This window comes from Quercus lobata, chromosome 4 (genome assembly GCF_001633185.2).
Source record: "Quercus lobata isolate SW786 chromosome 4, ValleyOak3.0 Primary Assembly, whole genome shotgun sequence".
In the NCBI taxonomy this organism is placed as follows: domain Eukaryota; kingdom Viridiplantae; phylum Streptophyta; class Magnoliopsida; order Fagales; family Fagaceae; genus Quercus; species Quercus lobata.
Genome location: NC_044907.1, coordinates 49,260,708 through 49,285,309, shown reverse-complemented (window position 1 = coordinate 49,285,309; position 24,602 = coordinate 49,260,708). Strand labels below are relative to the sequence as shown.

General features: G+C 33.6%; 1 protein-coding gene and 2 pseudogenes across 1 annotated transcript; all 3 read right to left on the bottom strand.

The window, feature by feature from the left end:
- Positions 1–1,660: 1,660 nt before the first annotated feature.
- Positions 1,661–6,481, bottom strand: LOC115986728 (annotated as a pseudogene).
- An 875-nt stretch (positions 6,482–7,356) lies between these two features.
- Positions 7,357–10,023, bottom strand: LOC115986723 (annotated as a pseudogene).
- A 1,590-nt stretch (positions 10,024–11,613) lies between these two features.
- On the bottom strand, positions 11,614–14,710 carry LOC115986724 (salicylate carboxymethyltransferase-like). Its single transcript, XM_031109990.1, has 4 exons — positions 14,522–14,710; positions 13,758–14,165; positions 12,102–12,356; positions 11,614–11,980 (listed from the first exon to the last, which is right to left on the bottom strand). The coding sequence occupies exons 1-4, from the start codon at positions 14,645–14,647 to the stop codon at positions 11,618–11,620; spliced, it is 1,152 nt and encodes a 383-aa protein (XP_030965850.1). The 5' UTR covers positions 14,648–14,710; the 3' UTR covers positions 11,614–11,617.
- Between the last annotated feature and the right edge of the window lie 9,892 nt (positions 14,711–24,602).

The window sequence follows — 24,602 nt, the reverse complement described above, 5'->3', positions numbered from 1 at the left end:
TCAATCCCAATTTATGTCTTGGGTCACTGAAATATTGTAGATGATTTCCTTCTAATTGTTTGTAATCCATGCATTGTTATTAAACAATTATATCATAATTTATTAGAGCAATTGCAGCATCAAATTTTTGTTATGCCTCGATTTCCAGTGGTTTGCTGTCAATTAAAACACCAAGCAAAAAAACTTGTGAAGCTATTCCCTGCCAATGCTTTCAAGAGGGGAATTGGCAATCTGCTGCTTTAAGCTAAGCGCGCAGTGGAGGCCTGGGCTTTCGCTCACCTTTAGCCAAGCTGCGATAAGTGCGTTCAGTGATTCTTGTACGCTAATAGATGTGATTGCCTGGGTTAAGGTGTTCTCGCTGATTAACCCTGAGGTCGATTAGCGTGACTAGCTTAAGTTGTTGCAATGTGCCCTTCCCTCTCCCTTTGCTTATCTAGCTTGTGAGTCCAAGTAGTAGTCAGATTATGTACATGGAACCAGTCCAGCCACTTATCAAAGGCACATGAGTTTTCGAGCTGTCGCACAGTTACTTAAATGGGTTCATAAAATTACAAGTAAATATTATTTGCTTGATGCAAATGATGTGAGATCATTTTAAGTCAAATTGAGATGAGCTACAATATTGGATTTAGCAAGCTCCATGGAAATATAGACTTTAACATGGTAAATGGTCCAAAGGCAAAGATTTATTCCCTTGTGGTTTGGTTGGTATCAACGCCCAGAGTTCGATCGAATCTACGGGAAGACAAAATTAGTTCCTAGGCCACCCGTTAATACTATTGGAACCCGATAAAACTAAGATCATGTTATGACTAAACCTACCTAAAAAGATCTGTACTTCCCCAACTAGGCCCCTCAGGTATTGATTACTTACCAAGTATTGTTATGGTCATGTCCTCCATCTACCTCTCCTCTACCCCAAATCGCCACCGTTACCACCTTCCCCCAATTGTCTGATTCTCCCACCATCATCTATCGACTTTCTTTTTCTTTTTTTTTTCTTTTTTTTTGGGGGGGGGGGGGGGGTTTAATTGTAACTTCAGATTTTTCTGTGCAAATAAAAATTTAGAAAATTATTTTCTAGATCCCAACAAAACAACATAATTTTGCTTTGAAGTATTTTTATTCCACTGAACAGACTGAACCTAGAAGTGATTCCAAGGAACCTACTGGCATGATGCTAGTAGTTATCTTATGCTTTTCATTTTTCTCTCTAGGAATTCCATCAAGTGCAACCAGTTCTGTTTGCATTAGTTCCCAACCAATTTCATCAATTCCCCAATCTTTTACAATCCCTAGCCCTAATTCCAAAAACCCTAGAATCTTCTTCAACATACGACTGCTACATCAAAGACTAAGAAGTGCCAGCATACAAATGTATTGGAATGCTAGGTTTCATTGGAGTGTTCCATTGTAGGAAACAATGATTAAACTCAATATGCTGGAATATGTTCCTCTGCAATGCTAGGGGGAGGACATGGAAGACACCAGAAAATCAAATACTTGAGAGGATTGTAGTCCTTGGTATCTATAGAATGATTACAGAATCAATTGTATGTAGTACGTACAAAAAAAAATAAGTGGTTTCACAAATATCTACTAAAATTAAACATGTGAGACTGCAAGAATCAGACAAAAGGCCATTCTTTTTTCTGAGCTCAAAAATACAAGCAGGAGATCCAATCCTCACACACCGTTGCAATAAGCTTCCAAGAGCCTTTCAAATAGGAAATCTACCAAGTAGAAACCACTAAATTTGAGGTATAATAAGTGCAAAGGAAGCATGGTGAGGCACGTAATTTGACAAGAGCCAACCCCAAGAGTGAAACATTGATTGCCTTCTACGAAAACTTGGACCCCATTGGTTACAAATCAATCACCACTTCTTTTCGATGCATGGATCCTGTTAAGGCCAATTTAAGATTAATTCCATTAATTTTTGGGTCATAAGGCACCTCAAGATGTCGATTCTAAAACCACAATTATAATAACATTTGAATGAAAAGTATATACTAAGAAAGCAATTCAGAATGCAACAACCATAACAAATGAGGCAATGTTTAGGAGCCTTAAAATACATCTGGAGTGCAAAGGTACCAAAGAGAACTGAAATTGCAGAGTTCTTGACTAAATGGAGCTAATAAAAGTATGATGAGTTTACTCAAACATACACAGAGAGAGAGAGAGTAACGAAATCAATTTCCATGCAGTTACACTGCAGAAATTGCTTGATACCCTTCATCCTCCAGAAGTTTTGCTATCGAACTGTCTCCCGTCCTCAAGATTTTCCCATCCTCCTAAAAACCATGGATTGAAATAATTATATTGTGATTAATCGGGGATTTAGAAACAATTTCATAAGTTGTATGATATTTACAACCTTTTCAATTGCACAAGGAGTGCCTTGGCACAGGAACCAAAATCTGCTTTGTGACCGTATCAATATATCCACTTTAGTGCATAATTTGGTGCATGTAAGTGATGAATCAATTTATAGATCAACAAAATCATAATAAAATTGAAAAGAAAGCGCTAATTTTTCAATTCTAATGGAAATCATTTCTTTCCATGGCACTTGAAGACAGTTCCTATAGAATTCAACCATTAGTTTTATTGAGCCATCATCAAGGCTATAGCAAAAATCAAAGCTAGAGTTGCAGCTTTGAATGGTTGAGGCGTTGAGCCAACTTAGAGGCCAACCAAACCTCAACTTGAGGGATTCTGCCACTTATCCCAACCTTGCACAATTATCTAGACCATAGTTAGGCTCATTTTTAACAAAATTGTGCTAAATTTTCTTAGATACATGCAAGTCAAAACTTCGTATTGAATGCCATGTAAGATTTTATAACTCTTTTTTTTTTTTTTTTTACATAATAGTCCCATGCCCTACCCAATCCCCCACATCATGGCAAACCCTAAACCCAAAACAAAATTAAGTAATTCCTGAAGATCTTCGAATGACTTACCATAACATGTATATATGTAGGCTTTATGATATTCAAAAAGTCTTGCATAATGAGTAATCATCAACACAGAATTCTTTGGAGTCAAAAGCCCATTCACCGCAGCTGCTACGTCCCGAAGTGCATCAACATCCAGTCCAGAATCAATTTCGTCCAAGATAGCCAAGTCTGCACCCAGAACCTGCAATTAAAACAGCATATTTATACGAGAGAGATTGAGTAATTTATATAATTCAAGCTATGCAACAAATCACAGGTTAAAAAAATAACACAGATTTTATACTCCTGTGTACACCACGTGCACCTAAGTTCCTTCTCATAATTGAATCCACATCATTTTAGCCTTCCTGAGAATCCTGACCCTAATGTAGGGTCTTAATTTCAAACTACTTAACTGTTATAAAAGGTAAAGTTGACTTCACTAAACCCATAACACACCATCCATCTCCTAATTAATATAATGGCACCCAATACTTATTGTCAAAATGTTAAAAAGAGAAAGAAAGAAAAAAAAAATCCAGTTTCCATCTTATAAGGTCAACTTTGCCTGACCAGATCACAAAAGAACAAATTTACAAGAAGAAATCCATAAGGTCCCGTTTGGTTGGGGTGATTCTAAGGGGGATAGAAAAATTGGTGAGAAAATGGGGGAGAGGGTTGTTTGGTTGGGAGAGGAAAGGGGACGGATTTTGGTGGGGCCAAAGTGATTTCTCCCTGAGCCCACCAAAATCCTCTCTCCCCAATTCGGGGAGATTTGAGGAGAGAAAATAGGGGAGGAGAGGGATCTTGAAAAAACACCAAAACTACAACATCCCCCCCCCCCCCCCCCAAAAAAAATGTGCCTTTATTTATTTATATCAAGTGGTGGGTTTTCTTTTTTTAAATCAAACAGTGGGTTTTGGGTTTTTTTTTTTTTAATCAAATTTTTCTTTTTAATTAAATGGTGTCTTTCACTTCTAATACTATATATATATATATATATATAGGGTTGAGTTCAAGTTACACTTGGTGTAATTCTAAGTAATGTTACACCACTCAATATTTTTTAATTGGATGCGAATATTGACAAATCCACCGTTAGATTACATTATCTTTGTATATTCTTTATGCTTGCAAAATTTCAAAGTGATCAAAAATTAATATCCATTTTATCAATCAATTGTTAAAATTCAAATTTTTGTAATTTAAAATAGTGCATAAAAGATAAGTTTATGGATCAAATGGTAAATAGTATCCGATTGATATAAAAATTGACATGCATGTTAAGAACATATAGAACATGTGATTCAACGGTTGGATTTTTAAAATATTAATTCAATAACAAGTTATTGGGTGGTGTAACATTGCTTAGAGTTACACCGGGTGTAACTTGAATCTAACTCATATATATATATATATATATATGTATAATGGAATCATGGAAAAGTATATTTATTTTTATTTAATGATTATGAAAAAATTATTTCTTATATTATGTAATAGAGAGGCATAGGAGTAACTTTATACAAACTATATTTTCTATTCTCTCATTTTTATTCTCAACTAAACAAAGGAGTTTTCCACCCCTTTACTTTTCCATCCTCCAACCAAACACACTAAAAGGGAAAATTAAAATATTTTCTATCCCCCATTTTTTCATCCCCCAACCAAATGAAGCCTAAGAGAATTGGCCAAGTATGATTATCCTCCAAAAATAGGTTCCACATGGATTTAGAGAAAACAGATCTTTTCTCTAACTTCCCATTGTGTCTTATATGAAAGACACAATGGGACGTTAATTCAAAAAATTAGTAGTCTGGATAATATGACACAAGATGGAAGATAAAATAGAAAAATATTCTTACTGCAAGTTGTAAAATTTCATTCCGCTTCCTTTCGCCACCACTGAATCCTTCATTTACATTTCTATTAAGAAAGTCTGCCTTCATATTCACAAGTTCAAGTTTGGGAAAAATGTAACCATAGAACTGCAAGGACAAGAACAAGGTCAGTGATTCAGCAAGACAGCAACAATCACCCAATTACTTTGTATTCCATCTCATTAATCAGAAACAGAAGATCTATATAGTCGCATAAATGTAAAAATGCACACAGATGCAAAGGAAAATATATTAACTTATCTAGCAAATCCAAATTCTCATATATACACATCTAAGCTCTGTATTTGATCAGCCATACAATCGTAATCGAATTTTCCAAATTGATGATGCATAACAGGGAGACAAAAGGTCACCAATTAATTTCTATATCATCTAAAAGGTTTAACCAAGAAGATTCTGATGCAGGAGCATCCGCATTAGTGCTTTGCATTAGTAATTGTAGTTGGCACTGTAGTAGCATGTGATAAGTCCACTAGCAGTGCAGCAGCTGGAGGTTGGTTCGTGCGGTGGTTCAGCTAGGGTTCCCAGGCTAATTTGCAGCTAAATAGATAAGTTTTCATTGTTACAAATACCACTTGTTGTAAAAAAGGTAGATATGCAACTGGTTAGTTAGAATCCAGCCAATCAGATTGCTTGTAACTGTCTGTTAATTGCAGCAGCCAATCATATAGACTTGTAACTAATTAGTATTAATAGTCTGCTACAGAGTTGTAAAGACAGGTCTGATTGCATGCATTTAGTCTTAGCCTTGTGCTATTTCAGGGACTGCTTTCTCTGTGCAGAGTTGTTGTTCACAAAAATTTTCTCTAATCAACTCTCACTAGTCTACACAGCAAGCATTAATAGCCTGCATCAGATTCCCAAAAGAATTTCACAAAGAACAAACTATAATGCCATTGTTGTAGCTTTTGTCCTAAGTATCATATATCACGCAAAGGAATTCATACTCATCTCCTTCCAGTTAAAATATTAGAAAATTTAATTCAACTAAACCTTAAATAAACTGGGGTTTAAGATATATCTTGTCAACTTATTGGGGTGGCTCACACGCAATACAAGCAATATATACTGATTTACAGGATTAAGTACAACCATCAGATTCTCAAGTCTCTGTAATAGCTTATTTAGAGCTTGAAAGTTAAAAGTACTTCAGTATTGTGAGGCAATGAGTTTAAACAAACTTAGTTCTGCAAAACAAACCTTAGATGTATTAAGTTGTTAAATATATTTTGAGTAACAACTAATAACCCAAGTCACAGAATGATAGAAACACTTATTCTTATTATTTTTATTTTTATTTTTATAGAATACAATAGAATTAGAACCTATGGTTTCTACTTTATAGGTGATAATTAATTTGGTTTTTGGTCTAGAGGAATTCAAACTCAGTTCCCTTATTTGACAATGGGGGATTTTATCAGTTGATCTAACTAAAATCCACGATAATAGAAACATATTTGTAAGTGAAACAACATGTAATGCAAATGAAATATTTAAATTTTGGTATATAACAATAAAACAAAGACAAAGATAAAGATGAAGGCAGTTGCTGATAACTAAACCTCAATAGGTCCAAGCTCAAGCAAACCAAGTTTTCTTCTCCGAGCATTATAAGCCATATTGAGAAAGTCAATATTGTTGAACCAAGTTTAGTGATGTAATCTAACAAGAAGTTAAAAAATGTGCAAGTTGTGGCAAAGTATATGAAAAAGTACGTGTCCTTAGAATAGTTGAGATTTAAGAGCGTGTGAAATCTCCTATCCTAAATTGGCAAACAAGTTTTTGCAAACCATTTCAGTAGGTTCAATGATTCATCTATGTTCATGGAAGGATGCTTTTGATGTCATTTTTATTATTCTAATAATCTATTACATAATGATGATATGATCATCTATTTATGAATATTATTTAGAAAAGCATCGTGCTATTATCATATATCGTCTTTAGAAATTGCGTTTTGGTCATTAGTGGGTAAGTTTGATAATGCAAAGTGTCAAAACGGTTTCTTATAGTATACTAATCAATGGTGCTCCAAAGGAAAGATTCAATCCTACAAGAAGAATCAGATGAGATGATCCGTTATCTCCATATTATCCTCCGCACAAATATTTTATTGTTCCCACAGAGCATCAAATGCTAGTGTTGGAAGTAATAATTTGTCTTTACAAGCTTTTAATTTGAACCAAATAATAAATTAGTTTTTCAATCATCAAGTAAATTTTTTACTAGATTAGTCAACCCAACTATGCAAACCAAATATCATATGTATGGGTGGGAAAGTGAATTTTGTTGTCATTCCTGCAAAACGGCTACAAACGCTAGTTAAGAAGGCCAATGGCACTTGTGAGTCAGGGAATCATGGTTTATAGATTCAACCGTGGCTCCATGAATGCAACTAAACTAACACAAAATTACAGCACCTTAGTACCACTACCAATATGTTCCATGAAGTATCGTTAAGCATTTTCAGATCATGAAGTTGTCAATGTATCAATTACTACCAAGCTCTACAATCATAGTTCCAAATGCAAGCTTAAGAGGCTGCATTATGCAAATAATTAAAAAAGAAATATGAGTGTACATAATACATATCAATTTGAGTTGCAATTTGGCCTCATCCTCCATCATCCGAATGACAATATATGCTGTGCCAATTCATTCAAGGCATTGTAAGTTGAACCATCCTCACTCAGGCAAAGCTCAGCTTTGTGCTTTAAATCCTTTGCTCTCTTTCCTATCTCCACCCCTTCAGTTTCCACCATTAGTCTTCTTATAGCTCTTTCTATTTTCCCTCTCTCCAAAACACCCTCCAATTCCAAGCCTATCTTCCATACACTACACACATACTTTGCACTCAAACCTTGGTCCCCAAAATAGGGTCGACATAGCATTGGAACTCCTTCACAAACACTTTCCAGTGTTGAATTCCAACCACAATGGCTCCAAAACCCTCCCACTGCACCATGTGCCAAATCTTCCTTTTGAGGTGCCCATTTCACAATGCAACCTCTTCCTTCTACTCTTTCTTTGATACTTTCTGGCAATAGCTCAATCCATTCCGACCTGCGAACTGAACCAGGTCTAACCACCCACAAGAAAGGTTGCTCACTCTTGGCTAAGCCCCAAGCTATCTCTACCAGCTCTTTCTCATCCATGCTTACCATGCTACCAAAGCTTATATAAATTACAGACTTGAGGGCTTGTTTGTCAAGCTAGGAAATGCAACTAGTATCTTCCTTCAGTTGTGAACTAGAGGCAGATGGAGCTAGTTTATGGAAAGGGCCTAAGGAAAAAACTGGAGATGGGAAATGTTCTTGAACCTTTGTCAGCGTTTGTTGTTCATGGAAGTGCACAGTGTTCACTACTATTGATGAGGCCTTTTTTGTTGCATCTGTCACTGTGAATCTCAGCTCCAATATGGGAGTTGGGATTTCTGTGGATCCTAGTAGGCCCTTCAGATCAAGGGACTGAAGCTCAGGCACGGGGGCTTGAGCCAGACTTTCTGTAACATAAAAAGAAAAAAAATATTAATATCATGACATAACAATAAAAAACAATTATCAAAAAAATTAAAAAAGGATGTCGTAAATTTAAATTATGTTATATCTATTACCAAAAAGGAGCATTTAAATTTTTTTTTTTATACGGAATTGTTAGTTGACAATTCTACGTTTCATTAGAACGTGATCTATTACCTTGGATTATCTATGAACTTAAATAGTGAATTCCACATAATCATACTAGTTAAATTAGAATCATATACAGAGTTAACAGTTAACCGTTTATCAAATGTTTATGTCAAGATAGAAGAATAATTTCTAATTCCCAATTAAAATTCCTTGTCAAAACTTTAGATCCCAAAGTGACTACCCCTATCCAAGATAAAAATTTTCACTCAAGTATTTAGATTTTCTTTTCCAATATTGTTCTGCTTTAGAAATCTTAGCTAGATATGACCATATGAGAAGAAAAAAAAAATTACAATAGCTTCAGAAAACCTATCTTTCTCATGTAAAGTACCAAATTAAATCATCAAGTTAATCAAGTCTAATATGTTGATTAAACTCATCAACTATTTGGTATAACCATGGATACCATGCTTTCAATTTTTGTTAGTGTTTTTCAACAGTACTGTATACTATGTTACCACAGTTCTTCCCTTAGCAGAACTGAGCATGCTCTGTACCATTGAAGAACCCAATTCAAACGCATTGTTGTATTGACTATTAAAATACAATTTATATTTTCTAAAGACAATTAAATTCAATACTGCTATGTGTTTAAATTTAATTAAAGAACTTAATTAATGTACTTTCACCTAAGGAATTGTCTACCCCAAAATTAAAGCTTTCAAATTCACACGTACCTGGAAAGGAAATATAGCCTTTCTCATGATGAGCATCAGGAAAGACGGCAAACAAAAGCAAGGTGGCAGCTGCACTTGTACGCACATTAATCCCAGGAAGTTTCAAATTGTTAGCCACAGCTTGAGCAAAGTACATGAACCCTTCATAAACAACACCGGCAACCCGATCATGTGGATACTGTACTTTCATCATCTCCTCCATGTATTGCTGAAATGGAGCTTCACAATTACTATTAAGAGCTGATATTGCGGCCATGAAATTGGAATGTGAGAAATTGGTTTTAGACAAGCCATCTGGTATTGATACAAAGTGAAATTCAGGATGATTTTCATGGTTGGGAGATCGAGTTGAATTGAGGGTGTGCTATGGTGATTGAAAAGCCCTTGGAGTATAGGATTGTGGCAAGTTGAAGCATGGGATTTATGTGGCCTTGGAATGGATATACTACAAGCACCAACCGGTGGCCAAGCCTTTTAGCTTCTTGCTTCTCCATTGATGATCACTTTGCAGCTTGTGGGAATTTAAGGCAATCTTTTTGTTTTGGTTGCAAGTTGCAATAGACTAGAAAATGGCCACGACTTGAAAACAATTACGTCTTTTGGATATTAATTTATACAAATGATTTTGGGTTGAATTGTCATGGTATATATCTTACGTACGAAGAAGTTTTCAAGAGTTGAGTTTTGACTTTTATTCATTTATATGTATTTCCTACGTATCACTCACGTCAACTCAACACTTCAAATATTTTGATTTTTCTGCCTAAAGCTTGGAGAGAAGGGATTGAAGAAAGGGTTTTGACTGTTTCACATATATGATATAACAGTTTTCACATTCTTTCATGTCACGGGGTAAGATGTGAATCCTTAATGTGAAGGTGCGGACATTCTATAAACTTCCATATTGTACATTTGGAAGTGTAAAACAATAAATAGTCTAAAAAAATAAGGATAATTTCGTTACTGATATAAAGTTGGTGTGATTTTGCACCTAAAAATACTAAATTATTGTAGAATACTTCAGAGTTATCTAATAATTTTTGCACTTAGCATCTTATCTATGCTTCACAAAGCAACATCAATTTTATCTTTTCGAGGTTACCAATGACTTCAATTATTTATTAAACTGAAAGTTCATCTTTACAAAAGATTTTACAATTACCCAAAGTTTCTTTAACATTTTCATGTTTAGTATTGTTAGCATACAAGCACATTTTATTGCACTTTAAAAAAATTACAATTCAATAGGTATTATGAAGGATTTGAGGGGATTAGAACTTTAAACATTTCAGTTGGAAACATCAGAATTTACCAATTGAGTTACAAAACTCATAGCTATTGTATTCATATTTGTCCAAAAATCATTTTCGTCCTTTATGATTGAAGTTGGTTATTTTGGGTGATTTTTTGCAAGGTTACCAGACTAAATGATTCTTTAGAGGAATAAAATGATTTTTGACAAGATTACCAGAATAACATGATCAAAAACTTGAGACTTAAATGACAAATAATTTTTGGGCAAAATTACAAGACTAAAATCATCAAATTCAAACTTAAAGGACCAAAATAAATTTTGGGCATAGTTAGCTGGCGTAAATTTTTATTTTCACCTAAATTTTTACACATCAATATACGATAAATTCATTCTCAATTCTAACGAAGACCATAACATCTTTTATTCCATGAATTATCTAGAATTTTGTTATCACGACAACTATTAAATTGAAAGGATAAGAATATCTTTTACTTATCCTTTCCATTACCTTCCCTCTCCTATCTCATCTCTCTAATACCTCATGCCCTTCCTCTTCTCTCCTCCCTTGTTTACTTTTATGTATGAAAGTGATAATATTGTAGCTTATTTCCAAAATCTTTAGTTCTTCATGTCTTGTCTCTTTATACTTTTAAGTAGAAATCTTATTTAATAAGAAGGATGTTTTTCTTTAAAAAAAAATTATAAAAGGATTAATTAATTGTACAACGGTTCTTGTGACTCCCCATTACTCACAATCAGTGGAAACTCAGCAAACATTTCCTTTCCCTTTCTTCTCTAGACGGTTGACCACTTTCTTTTAGAGTCATTGCATGGAAATAAGCATTAAGAACACTAATTTAACATTGAAACAACTTTCAATGATCACAAGGTAAACTAGGCAAAATCATACACACATAAAATATATGGTACTGACTACACAATACATTGCCATACACACATAAAATACAACGCTTGGTGTACCATGCAGAGTCATACACTCATGGCATAGCTACAAGCATACAAGAAACAATTTATTAAAAACAAAGCCAGACTAGGCAAAAGCATAACATCTGGTAACAAGTCCAACAAGATGATGCGTCCCAATTATATGCATCTTATTTATTCAAGATACATAGTTTCAGAGATTTATTCATTTCCTTTCCATTGAAATTAGGATGTTGAAATTCTTTATCTTCTCCATGGAAAGATGCTCACCGATACGCTCTGCGTACCTCTCAAATAAATCATCTATGATTGCCTCTCCAAAGTGATCAGCAAGCAAGGATTCTGAAATCGCCCTATAGCTACGTGACACATTTTGTCCACATGTAAACTTGTCAAACACGTAATTTTTGTTTTCCTCGTTGTCATTGGCATCCAAATTGACTTCAAACGTTTCCAGTCGATCAATAACAAAGGATCCCTCTTTTTCAACAATGGTTTTTACTTCTTCGATGAAAGGATTGTATTGAGGCAAATTGAACGTATCAATATCAGCCTCTTCAATTAGCCCCTATACACATAAAATTGTGGCCATTATTTCACTTTTTAAGTGAGATAACAAAACAAAAAAGTATCCCTTAATTAGAAGAATTAATTTTAAATTTTAATTATCAAAAGGTTAAAGAACCAACTTCAGCAGCCATGTCAAGGAGACACTTTGCTAGCAGCTCCCAAACGAGGCAACAATCTCTACTAGTGGGATCTTTGATACTCCTACCAATAAAGGTTAGAATCATTTGCCCTCCAAGTTTTATTTCATCAGCACGAGAGCGAAGTAAAAGTGAGAAATCACTCTGAAATTGCTCCAAGTATGCCTCGAATACATTGTGAGGGCTTGTCTTCCCCATGTATATGTTCCCCTTATTATTGTTTATCCCTTGAGGTACCTAATAATTATAAAATAAAAATAAATTTAAAGAAAAGAGAGAAAATGCCATTACCAAAATGAATTATGAAAATTTGAGTATGAATTTTCTCACCTGTACATTTAGTGCGCTTTATGAAATTGATAATTATTTGTTTAAATGTGACAATTTATTCTCATATTCTACAAATAGTAAAAATTACTTTGCACTTCATCGCAAATCTGATCAAAATCCACGTAAAATGGAAGGGAAAATAAAGGAATGATTTATTTATTTTTTTGTGGATGAAATGAACAATAGAATGCAATCTGATTTTTGGTGGAATTATCCATTAAACAAAGAAAAATTACCTTCTCTTTTCTACTTAATAAGTAGATAACCATTGCCCATCCTTAGTGCAATGGTCACTCCATAAGTATAGGTATTTATGAGGTGTAAAAGGTAAGAACCGAAATTTAAATTTTTAACAGAAAATTTCACACACATATTTTTAGATTAATATATTTTTAGATTAGGTTAGAATAAAATTTATATTTTATATTAAAAATAAAAAGTACATAATATAATCCCAAGAAGTTAGCTTAGTAGTTTTTAAAGTGTCATGATATTTATGATATCTATAAGATTTTCGATTCGAAATCTCTTACCAGCACTTTAAGGTCACCCCAAGAAATTCCTCCCTATATACTTGAAAATGTTTAAATATTCTTGTTTGTATAAAAAAAAAAAAAAATATATATATATATATATATACATAATATAAAGTAGTTATTATGTTTTATTTTCATTTATTTATAACATCCCTAATACAAACAATCAAGGGGAAATATCACAATCCATAATGTGCCGCCATTTGCTGAAACCCTTTTGAATTACCTGCTAGATGTATACTCAGCAAGAAGTGCAGAAGATGTTGTACGACAAAAACCAAGCGGCTAAATATTGTTATTGTTAGTGCTCAAGGATGTGGAGCCTATTTTGAGCCGTATCTTTTTGAAGCACGGCCTTTTTAAGTCACCTTTTTTTAAGGTACATTATTTCCTATCTAATCATTTTCAAAAAGTCAATTAAAAAAAAAATGAAAAAACCAAATTGTACCAAACAAACACGTAATCCCATAAATATTTCTCAAGCATGGCCATTTGTGAATAAGTGGATCACTACGGGCTTATTTGGTTTGTGTTGAGGATATATTCGTTTTCTATTTTTATTTTTTGTACTCAAATCTTGTACTCATATTTCCATGATAATATTGCGGATCATATAATTGAGCTAAATTAGTAATTAATCAATGCAATGTTTTTAGTTTTTGATAAATTTCAAGTGGAAAAGGGGATTTCGATCTTTTGGATATCTCCATTGAACCTAAAGGTCATTGACCAATTGCAATGCAACGATATTTTTGAGTGTGAAGATGCTGACCTTAGAGAGCCAATGCACACTATAAGAAGAATGAACAAAATCCAGGCTTTTGCTAGGAAAGAGCCTGCCATAGAAGGACCCTGGCATTCCCGCTATGAAACATGGCCCTACATCGTTGCCTTTCTCCCTCTTCAACATAGCATAAAAGTCTGGCAGTAATTTGAAATCAGTGTTGAAATCATTACTTGGAAGGTCATTTAGAAACACCATGAGCTCGGGAGGAGAGTGTCCAGTTTCTCGGCACAGTCCGACTATGGCATCAATCATTTCGTAGGTAACTATAAGTGTGTTGGGTCCTGAAGAGCAACCCAAGTCTGCTACGGAAAAATAACGAGGAAAGTTTTCCTTGCTATATAAAGCTCTGACAGTGCCCTCCAACACTGGTCTTACCTTGGATATCACTGTTTTCTGAGAGATATGCAAGATGGAAAATCATTTTTTTTTAACTACTACGTAAACATAAAATCATAAATGTGAACTTTTTTTTTTCAGCTTTGGAAACAAGTTTCTGTTGTGTGTGTTGAAAAACATTTAATGGTACAAATAATGTTAGTATCACCACAAAACTCACAACTTGGTTACTTGGTGAACTGTGGCAAGAGTTATGGATTTTGGTGTGATATTAGCATTCTTCTCAATGGTACGTACACTATAAATAATGATCATCATGGCTAGCTTTAACATGTATGGCTACATAGGAAACTCTCTCTAAATAGTTGATTCCATAAAAAGAGAGGTAAATTAAGTGAGAGTGAGAGAATTACTTGAAGTGCTGAGTTCTGGGAATAGCTTTTTTCTCCTACTCCTGATGTCATGTGAAAAACCTTCTCCACTTGCAAGACATGGCCATGTCCATTTTCATGGATTGAATTATGGGCGTTGCTATCCATGTCTTCCTTGGTGTAGTAATTGCTCTATTCAACCTGTATTTATAGATGTAATACTTGTAAAAAAAAAAAAAAATTAAAAAGAGAGGTGTTTAAGTAAATCTATTTATGGAATTAATTTTATAATTAATATTACTAAGGAGATTTTTAGAAAATAAGATTAAAATCATAGTTATATATAAGTTAATTAAGTCAACATATAATGGTAGATATTTTGAGAAAAGAGGTCACTAAAAATATTCAAGGAGAGATAGATAAATTGTACGCTTGAGATAAGAGCTTAAAAACCTCATTCTTGCCAAATATAAACTTTATTTAAAATTCAAGTATTTTTTTATATGAACATTTTGGTCAATGATAAAATCATTTGAATACTTAAAAATTTTTATAATACAAACTACGAAAAGTTTAGATTTATATTTTAGTAAATCAGACGCCAGGGTCCTACAGATCTTTCTATGCTCAGTATTTTAATATTTTTTTAATATACACTTTGTTGTGATAAGCGTATTTCGAAACTGCAAATTTTAGGCGTAAAGGGCCAGGTCAGGTTTCTGCGCAGTTTTTGTTTAAGAAACTGTACCCGAATTTATGGAATTGGTAAAAAAACAAAAGGGTCTGGTTAATGTGTGTCTTTAAGGTACATATTAAATTTTTTATTTTTGAAAATATTTTCTTCGAAATTGAAAAAGCTGTCATTACTTTTTCAATTCTCAAAATTTTTTTTTCTACAAATGAAAATTAATGTGTGTCCTTAAGATACACATTAGTAAAATCCAAAACAAAAAGCCAAGTATAGGTTTAGGTTTGAGGTCTGACAAAATGTGAATGACAAACCAAAATAAAAACAACAAAGTACTACCCTCTCAAGTCCCAAGTTTCAAGGGTGTGTTTGGATTGAACTTCTTATTACTAAAATTGAAAACTAAAAACACTATAATAAAATAATTTTTAAATATATAAATAGTATCATGGGATCTATTTTTAATATTTTTTAATAAATAAAGTGACTGTAGGTCTCATAAACAGTATTGCTACAGTACTGCTATAGTGTCGTTTGTCTTCCTTTTCTGCAAAACGCATGAAATGTAAAAAAAATAAAATATATATATATATATATATAAAATAAAATGAAAACGCAGACCAACAACGCAATACGGAACCCAAACACACACCAAGTCTCAACTCACTTCCAAAAAAAAAAAAATATACACAAATCAGGAGCAAAAAAAGGTGTGAAAGCCTCCATTTCTCAAAATTACAAAAAGGCAGCCATAGCTTTTTTCAGTTTTCAGTTTCCACCCCCAAAATTAGATACGTATCCAACAGACTAACACCACGTACCTCTTTCCCTCTTTGTTTTGTCTCTTAAAAGCTAAACTGTGAGAAGGGCTCCGTGTCAGATTCTGCAAGACCCCATATCTTTTCACCAATTCCAAGGGGAAAAAAAAAAAAAAAAAAAAGGAAAGAAAGGTGTAAATGTAAGTGTAGTACTTGAAGATGGCCCGCGTGCCTTGTCTTTCCTAGTGACTAGTGTGACATAGTACAAGGAGTTATAGCCTTATGTAAAATTTTGGTGTGAGACCACAGTCAACAGTTATTAGATATTTTTAGTAGTCTTTTTTATAGCTGAATATCATTATAAGTGTTTTTTTGAATTATTTGATTATCAAGTAAATAGTACTTGTAAATTATTTATGTGTTATTTAAGGATTTTTGAGGAAATGTTAGGGAGAAATTCTTTTGTAGTAAGCTAGTTAAGATAAGTAACCTTCTCCTAATTAATATTATTTTTATTTATATTACTATATTTTGACTACTGAATTTTGTTTATAATTGTTACAATTTTATTTAATTATTTTAGTTACATTGATTTAAAGTAAATAATAAAGAATTATCACAAATATATTTGATTAATGAATATATGGTTATATATATGTATGTATGTATTTGGATGAAATATATTTTTATTTGAAATATGATTTGATATATATGATTTTAGAAAATCTGACTATGTTTTGACTTTGATGCCCAGCCAATAGGGGTTATTCATTGGTACTTTGATACCCAACCAATTGGAGTTTTTCATTGGTACTAAAACTAGTACTATCTGGGGTATCACGAGTTTATCGTGTTTCTAGACCCAACTAATGGGGAATATACATTAGCAAGAGACTAGTTTCATCTGAATCTGATGCCCAGTCATGGGGATATAGAGTGACCATAGTTGTAAATATTGTTAAGAATATGAATTATGATTGAATATTTGAACTGTTTTAAGTCCTTGAAACTGCTTATGTGTTTTTGGAACATATTGTAAATTATAGCTTTCATATATGGGAAATTGATTATTTTCTAATCAATCTATAATATATTTTTAAGATAAAAATATTCGATCTATGTGCAACTTTATTATTTTACAAATCTATTTGCTTGATAGAACTTATTAGGACTTTGGTTACTTATTGAGTTATTAACTCACCCTCCTCTTTCCCCTTTCAAATTTTGATCAGAAGAGTAGCATGTGTTTGAGCTTCTGCTAGGATGTGCATATGAGTGAAGTTTAGGAATCATTGGAATCAGATTTGGACTTTTATGTTTAATATTGTCTTTTGTTTAGACTTTAGTCTCAAAGATTTAGTTTATTTTCTTTATGATGTTGGAAGATTATTGTGAGTTTTAGTTAGTTCAACTGGTGAAGTCTTTGATGGTTGTATAAGAGATATTGGGTTCAATCCCTACCTACACCAAAAACTAATAAGTGTCTTGGTCTGATGATATAGAGCTATCACCAGGAGTAGACACTATAAGTTGAAATTTTCTCTTAAAAAAAAATGTAAACTTTAGTTGAAATTCTTTAGTTAAAATGTAAACTTTAAGGACTGAATTTGGATTGGACCTAGTATAAAATTGAGTTTTAGCCCAACAAGTCCAAATAATGAATTTGTAGAGTGTGAGTGAAAGAACTAGTTCTATTCTAAAAGAAAGATAATAAAAGTTGTTGATTTAAGATCATTAAACACAAGTAAGATAAGAAAATCTGTCATCGGCACGGCCTGAGGAGCTTATGTTATAATATCTTGTTGATGAACAAAGTTACAAGAGTTCACAGTATTATTACAAAAATTTCTTGATTTTTCCCGATTCCTTTTTTTAGGCCACTTTCTCATGCTATATACTACCATCTTGGTATCATCTCTACCATACACGTGTAGGTTAGATTCCAGGAACTCCTTTTTCTTTCATCTAACACCTCTTAGATCCATTAATTAGTAGCTGTAAGGCTACTTAATCATTGTTCAGGTATTACCTCCACATTAATGCGGTCAGAGAGTTAGTCGAGAGGTATTTAATGTGGAGGTAGCAACTTTTGAAGATATTTATTGCCTCCCTTTGTTCATCCTTTATCCAATGTTCGACTCTTAGTTGTGATGCAACCTTGAAGGATGTCTGGGATAATAAGATATTCTTACTGACCTCGGATCTCTGTTTCCAAAATGACTTTTCTCCTTGGACGTATTTTGGACTATCATATATAATCTTTATTTCTTCTTCTTATACCATTCCCATTATAACCTTATTTGACCACCTCAGATTGGTTGATATCCTTTGAGCCATAGGCCCAATTCATACAATTTTAATAATACCTTTTGGATAATTGGCTCCCACAATATATATAATTTCTTTTTACCCTTTAAAATAAAAATTTGAACACTCTTAACTCTAAATTATTTTCTAGGGAGTTAGTAAGAAATATAAATTATACAAAATTTGTTGGAAAAATAGTATGTGGTGAATAAGAAATTGACATTTAATATGTTCACTTGAAGATATTATTAAAAATGGTGAAAATCTTGAGTCTCACATAGGAAAGGAAAGAGATAGTATATGAGTTTATATACTCATGGGCTAGACATTGAATTGGGTTTTGACATATGTGAATTAGGCCCTCTTATTCAAATAATAATTTTATTATTATTTTATTTTTGAGTCAGTCAGTTTGTGCATAGGAGTTATTATTTGAACCGTGTGTCGGTTCACTAACGTATATAAATTCATAGTCTCTCATGCATAAAAAACTAACTTTTCTGGAAAAAAACTTTTCTAGAGAGAAAATATTTTGTGCATTCATTTGAGTCAAAGAGAGAGAAAGAGTAGTTCGTAGAATACGGACCTTGTGTGCTTCTTATTCATACTATAGATCATTTTATCCTGAGAGATAGATGTGAGTCTCAAAGTACTACAAATTGTGAGAGGAGTCAAATTTTTTTTATATATGTACCGTATTTATTTATTATTTTTGCTATTTGCTTATATTTAGATATATACATCGTTATTTTTGGTTAACCATAAAAGTAAAATGTTGATATATATCCAATAAATTTAAAGCAAATTTTATATATTTTAATTTATTTTTGTAATTACTGTGTGCGTCGGTGTCAATTACTGTGCTATATTTAATCTTTGCTTCTGGGCGCGAATTGATATTGACTGTGCAAACAGCTTTCTTTCACGATATTACTTTGGCTTTCGTATTTAATTATTTTGTGTTTATGTTTATCACAAATGCCTTCTTGTTAATATTATAAAATTAATCGGTGATCTTTGATTTTTTGATAAAGTTGATTTGTGTTTGACAGTTGGTAGTTTTGATTCAATGACTTCCACGTACTTTATCTATATTATATAATATTAGGTTTTTTTTTTTTTGGCCTCTTTTGGATCATTGGTTGACTGGACATAGTGTAGATTCATCTGTGTAAACTGTATGATCTGTTTCTAACCTTTCACGTGAACCTGCAATCTATTTTTTCGTGTTGACATCGTTTCGCGCAGTTTTCTGTCTATTCTATAAAAAGCAATTTGCCGACCCTGGCTTGATTGTACGTTTTAATCTTTCTCTGAGTTTCTCTTTCTTATTTGATTTTTTCTGCTGCATTCTGTATTTCTACTGAGGGTGGAGTCTTGTGTAATAAGACTTCTAGATGGGGTCGGGGGCCTACTCGAGTGCTTGAGTTGTGGGCCTTGTGGCTGACTGGCTGTGGCCGCTGGAACTTGAAGTTTTAGTTTTAGGGAAATGTTAACAATTATTGTGTGGTATTTGTTGACGTTTTTTTATTTTTTATTTTTTTTGATGTTTCACTTATAAAAAAGAAAAAAAATTGTTAAAAAAATTGCCAAAATAGATTAAAAAATTACCCTAAAGAGAAAAATCATAAAAAATTGAAAAAATTATCCAATAAATTAGTCAAAAATGTATTGTTAATGGGCATCTTGTAGTGCCCGTTAACACAATCTTTAGTTTTAAATTCTTGCATTTTTTTATTTTTTTATTTTTGATTATATGTAATAGGGTCTATTTTGTTTTTTTGTGGATGAGTCTTATCTAATAAGACTTGTCTGGCTTAGGCTGGAGTTGTACACTTGTACTTCTGGTTTGCTTTGGAATTTTTTTTAAAAAAAATTTAATTTTAATCTTGTATTTATATATATATATATATATATATAGGAGTTGTCCACTTATACTCCTGGTTTGCTTTGAACTTTTTTTTAAAAAAAAAAATTTAATTTTAGTCTTGCATTTATATATATATATATATATATATTTGGTTATAGGTAATGTAATGAATATGTATTTATTTATAAAGGCTAAGATTGTTAGATACTTGTTATCGTTCGGTAAAACTACAATAATAATTTTTTTATACATCAGGTTCATTGCTTTACATTTAAAAGTTATTTTTTATTCTAATTATTATAAATATATTATTTAATTAAAAATATCTATTAAAAAATATGCATTTAAATATGAAAAACTTAAAAAGGAAAAAAGAAAATTAATCTTGAATCTTTTCGTATTGGCATCGTTTCGCGCAGTTTTCTGTCTATTCTATAAAAGCAATTTGCCGACCCTGGCTTGATTGTACGTTTTAATCTTTCTCTGAGTTTCTCTTTCTTATTTGATTTTTTCTGCAGCATTCTGTATTTCTACTGTGGGTGGAGTCTTGTGTAATAAGGCTTCTAGATGGGGCCGGGGGCCTACTCGAGTGCTTGAGTTGTGGCTGGGCCGCTGGGACTTGAAGTTTTAGTTTTAAATTCTTGCGTTTTTTTTTTTTTTTTTTTTGGTTATATGTAATAGGATTTATTTTGTTTTTTTGTCGGTGAGTCTTATCTAATAAGACTTGTCTGGCTTAGGGTGGGAGTTGTACACTTGTACTTCTGGGTTGCTTTGGAATATTTTTTTTAAAAATATTTAATTTTAATCTTGTATTTATATATATATATATATATATATAGGAGTTGTACACTTGTACTTCTAGTTTGCTTTGGAATTTTTTTTTTTTAAATTTTAATTTTAGTCTTGCATTTATATATATATATATATATATATATATTGTGGGGCCCGACCCAAAAATAATGGGCTATTCCAAATCCGGGCCCATCTGAGGAGCGTCCTATCCGAAGAGAAATCACGTATGAAGCATTACTCAATCCCAATAACGCCAAGGAAACCTTTCCGAGGAGTAACTCCTCCTCGGACATCACGAAGCCCAGACGAGGAACTCTCCCCAGCCAATTCAGTTCATCCTCCCAACATATAAAATGAATAAAATCCAAAATATCTCACGGAAAGCTACCACCACATTAATTGCGCCCCAACCAACCTCTTGGCCGCATTAATGAGGAAAAGACTCCTGAACAGTACCACCTTGGCCTCTGCAACTCACAAAGGGAGTGATAAGGACGGCTGATGGGACAGGTGCTCAAATAGATGCTTAGATGATCAACAAGTGTAAGGTTGAGATGAGAGGAGGAGAACTATATAATGTAGTGGAGTCCCTCAAAGAAGTGGACGGAAAAAACGGTATTGAGGCCTAAAAGGAATATAATCCCACGTTAGAAATCTCTCTTTGTATTTTTTATCTTCTCCAACAGTATTGTCCATGCATCCGACCGAACAGGCTCACTGAAGCTAAGTTCTTTCACCCATTCTCTACAAATATTTATTGTGGGTTGCGCTTTGGGCCAAAGCCTGATCAATAGAATTTGGGTCAGGAAAATCGTGCAACTACATATAGATATATATATATTTGGTTATAGGTAGTATAATGAATATTTATTTATTTATATAGGCTAAGATTGCTAGATACTTGTTATCGTTCGGTAAAACTACAATAGTATTTTTTATATACATCAGGTTCATTGCTTTACATTTAAAAGTTATTTTTTATTCTAATAATTATAAATATATTATTTGATTAGAAATGTCTACTAGAAAATATGCATTTAAATATGAAAAACTTAAAAAAGAAAAAAGAAAAATTAATCTTGAATCTTTTCTCAAACATGATTTTTGTAGGTATAAAGGGTCCAAAACCATATGTTGGGCCTTAAACTTTGTAGACATTGATAAGTCTAAAGAGGAGCAAATAATTGTTACATATTCCCAGTTAAAGTTTCATAAGTAGGGAACGAATGAAAGGTGGTCTGAAGAGGAACTCCTCCTCGGATATAATGAATATAGTTCAAAGTACGTACTCCAGCAATCAGAGTGATCCTCCAAGAAACTCCAATGATAGGGACATGCCTCATGAACATACGAAAATGAAGAAAACCTAAAAATATTTAAGGGAAAACTACCACCATCGCATTAAAGGTACTACAGCTACTTTTTTAGCCGCATTTATGTGGAGAAGATCTTTGAATAGTGCTACCTTGGCTACCACAACTCACAGAAAACTAAAGAGGGTGTTTGATAGGACAGGTACTCAAGTAAGGGCTTGGATGATCAACAAGTGTAGGATGAAGTAGTCCAAAGGAGGATATATAATGTGAAATGCTCTTCATGGATAGAGGATCGGAAAAAGAGAGAGAAAACACTGTAGTAACCTAAATTATTTTTGTATCCATCGGTGATTAATTTGTACAAGAGGAACCTCCTCGAATTGAAAGGATATTAAGATCAAAATCTTTTATTTGTGTTTGATTGTCATTCAAATTAAAACTATCCATTGTTTAATTCATTAAGGTCTAGTTTTTCGACCAAATCTCTACAAATTTATTGTATTGGGCCAATATCCCATACGTATTAGGTTTAAATTGTAAATCAAGACCCTACAATTGACACCGTTTGTGGGAAGAACTTGTATGATAGTGAAAACAAGGATCAACTATGGTAGATTTAGGCCCACACCAGGCAGAATCCATAGCATCTCAACGTGAAAATCCTTTCGCCAACCTTGAGCATAGGAGATCAAGAGGGCAGCGTGCACGTTACTCATACAAGCAAAAGCCACTCTCAAGTTGGGAGTCACATCTCTCAAGAGCAACACAATAAAGTCATGCAAAGGGAAATTGACCAGCTAAAGAAGAAATTACGCCATGCACAACGAAAATGAACTCCCACCTCATCTGATTCCTCTTCCGACGATGAGAAGGATAGCGGTTATCGATGTAGATCAAGGATTCCTCCTAGTGAATCTTTCTCATATGAAGAGGAGCACCACATTCATTGTGTAAGGATTAATTTGTTACAAGGATTAAACAGAACTTAAGTTACAAGGTATGTTACTTATTTCCTTCAAATTCAAAATTCATTATGTAAGGATTAATTTGTTATAACTCTCTCTCTTGTTGATACTTAGTTATACTTCTTGAAACATCAATAATGAATTACTGTTAGAACATATTGAAAATAGAGCAACAACAGTTCAACACTATTTATGACAATCATAAGCTTTGAAACACGCAATAATAAAGGTACAAGAAATAAAAAGAAAAACACTTTTCATTCAACAGAAAGGAATACATTATCTGAGGGCAGAATGCCATTACAAAAAGTTATAAAAAAAAAAAAAAAAAAAAAAGGACTATGAAAGAAAATCCTATATCTGGGATTCTAGGCTTTGTCTTTGAGGGGATCTTTCTTGGGATCAGCAGACTTGGAATGGACGTCATCAGCTTTGGACTTAACCTTCTACGTCCTTGGCTTGAAGGACCACATCCTTGATTGTAAGGGAGTCCTCAGAGGCTTTCCTTCATTGGTGGTTGAGCTTCCTTACCCACTCCATCCTTTTCAGGAACTTCAGCATTAGGAAAGGGAGCTTGAGTAGGAAGGAGCTCTCAAGAGGAGGGTCCGACTCCGGGATTTCTCAAATATCCTCTAGGAAGAAGATATTCTTGGCCCTCTTTAGCTCGGAGTTTGCAGGGAATCTCACTCGGTCCATTGCCACTCCCTAGGACTCGGTGCAGTAGTCCCTGCAGACTATGGTCACCTCCTATAATAGCCACACCTTCGTATCCTACACCTTATGTTTGTAGGATGCCTTCACTGTAGCCCCAGCGGCTTCTTTGGCTACCCAAACTGCGTTTTTGACTTTTTACAACTCTGCCTTGAGGTCGAAGATAGATTGTTTCTCGATGGCTAGGTTTATCTCTGTGATATGCAGTTGTTGTCGCATATCCTCGGCCTACCTCTTCGTGGTCTTCAGACCCGCTTCAGCACTCTGGCGAGCCTGGATAGCTTCCTTGAGCTTCTTAGACAACCCTGCCTGTTCTTGCTTGAGGGCTCCAAGGGCCTTCTCAGTTTCGAGACGAGAGTTAGCCTCGGCCCTAACTTCCTCACCGGCATTCCTGACCCACTCCTCAGCTACATATACTTGTTGAGTAATCTGCATAACAATGGCAAAGGGGTTATGAAAGTAAGTGCATATATAAACGAACATGTGACTTAGTATTTAGCAAAGAGGGATGCTGGTTAGTTTTCCATCGCAAGGTCCCTCCTTAATGACATGAAGAGGTTCAGTTGCTTGATGCATCTGAGACCTTCCATGTCTCGGGGGAGGAGGATAGGTTGCCCCAAAGCCTTGACAAGGTAAGTGGAATACCCCCTTTGAGACTCCCAAATTGAAGTGTCCCAACTAATGGGAGTACTATCCATTTCCAGCCATGGCGCCTA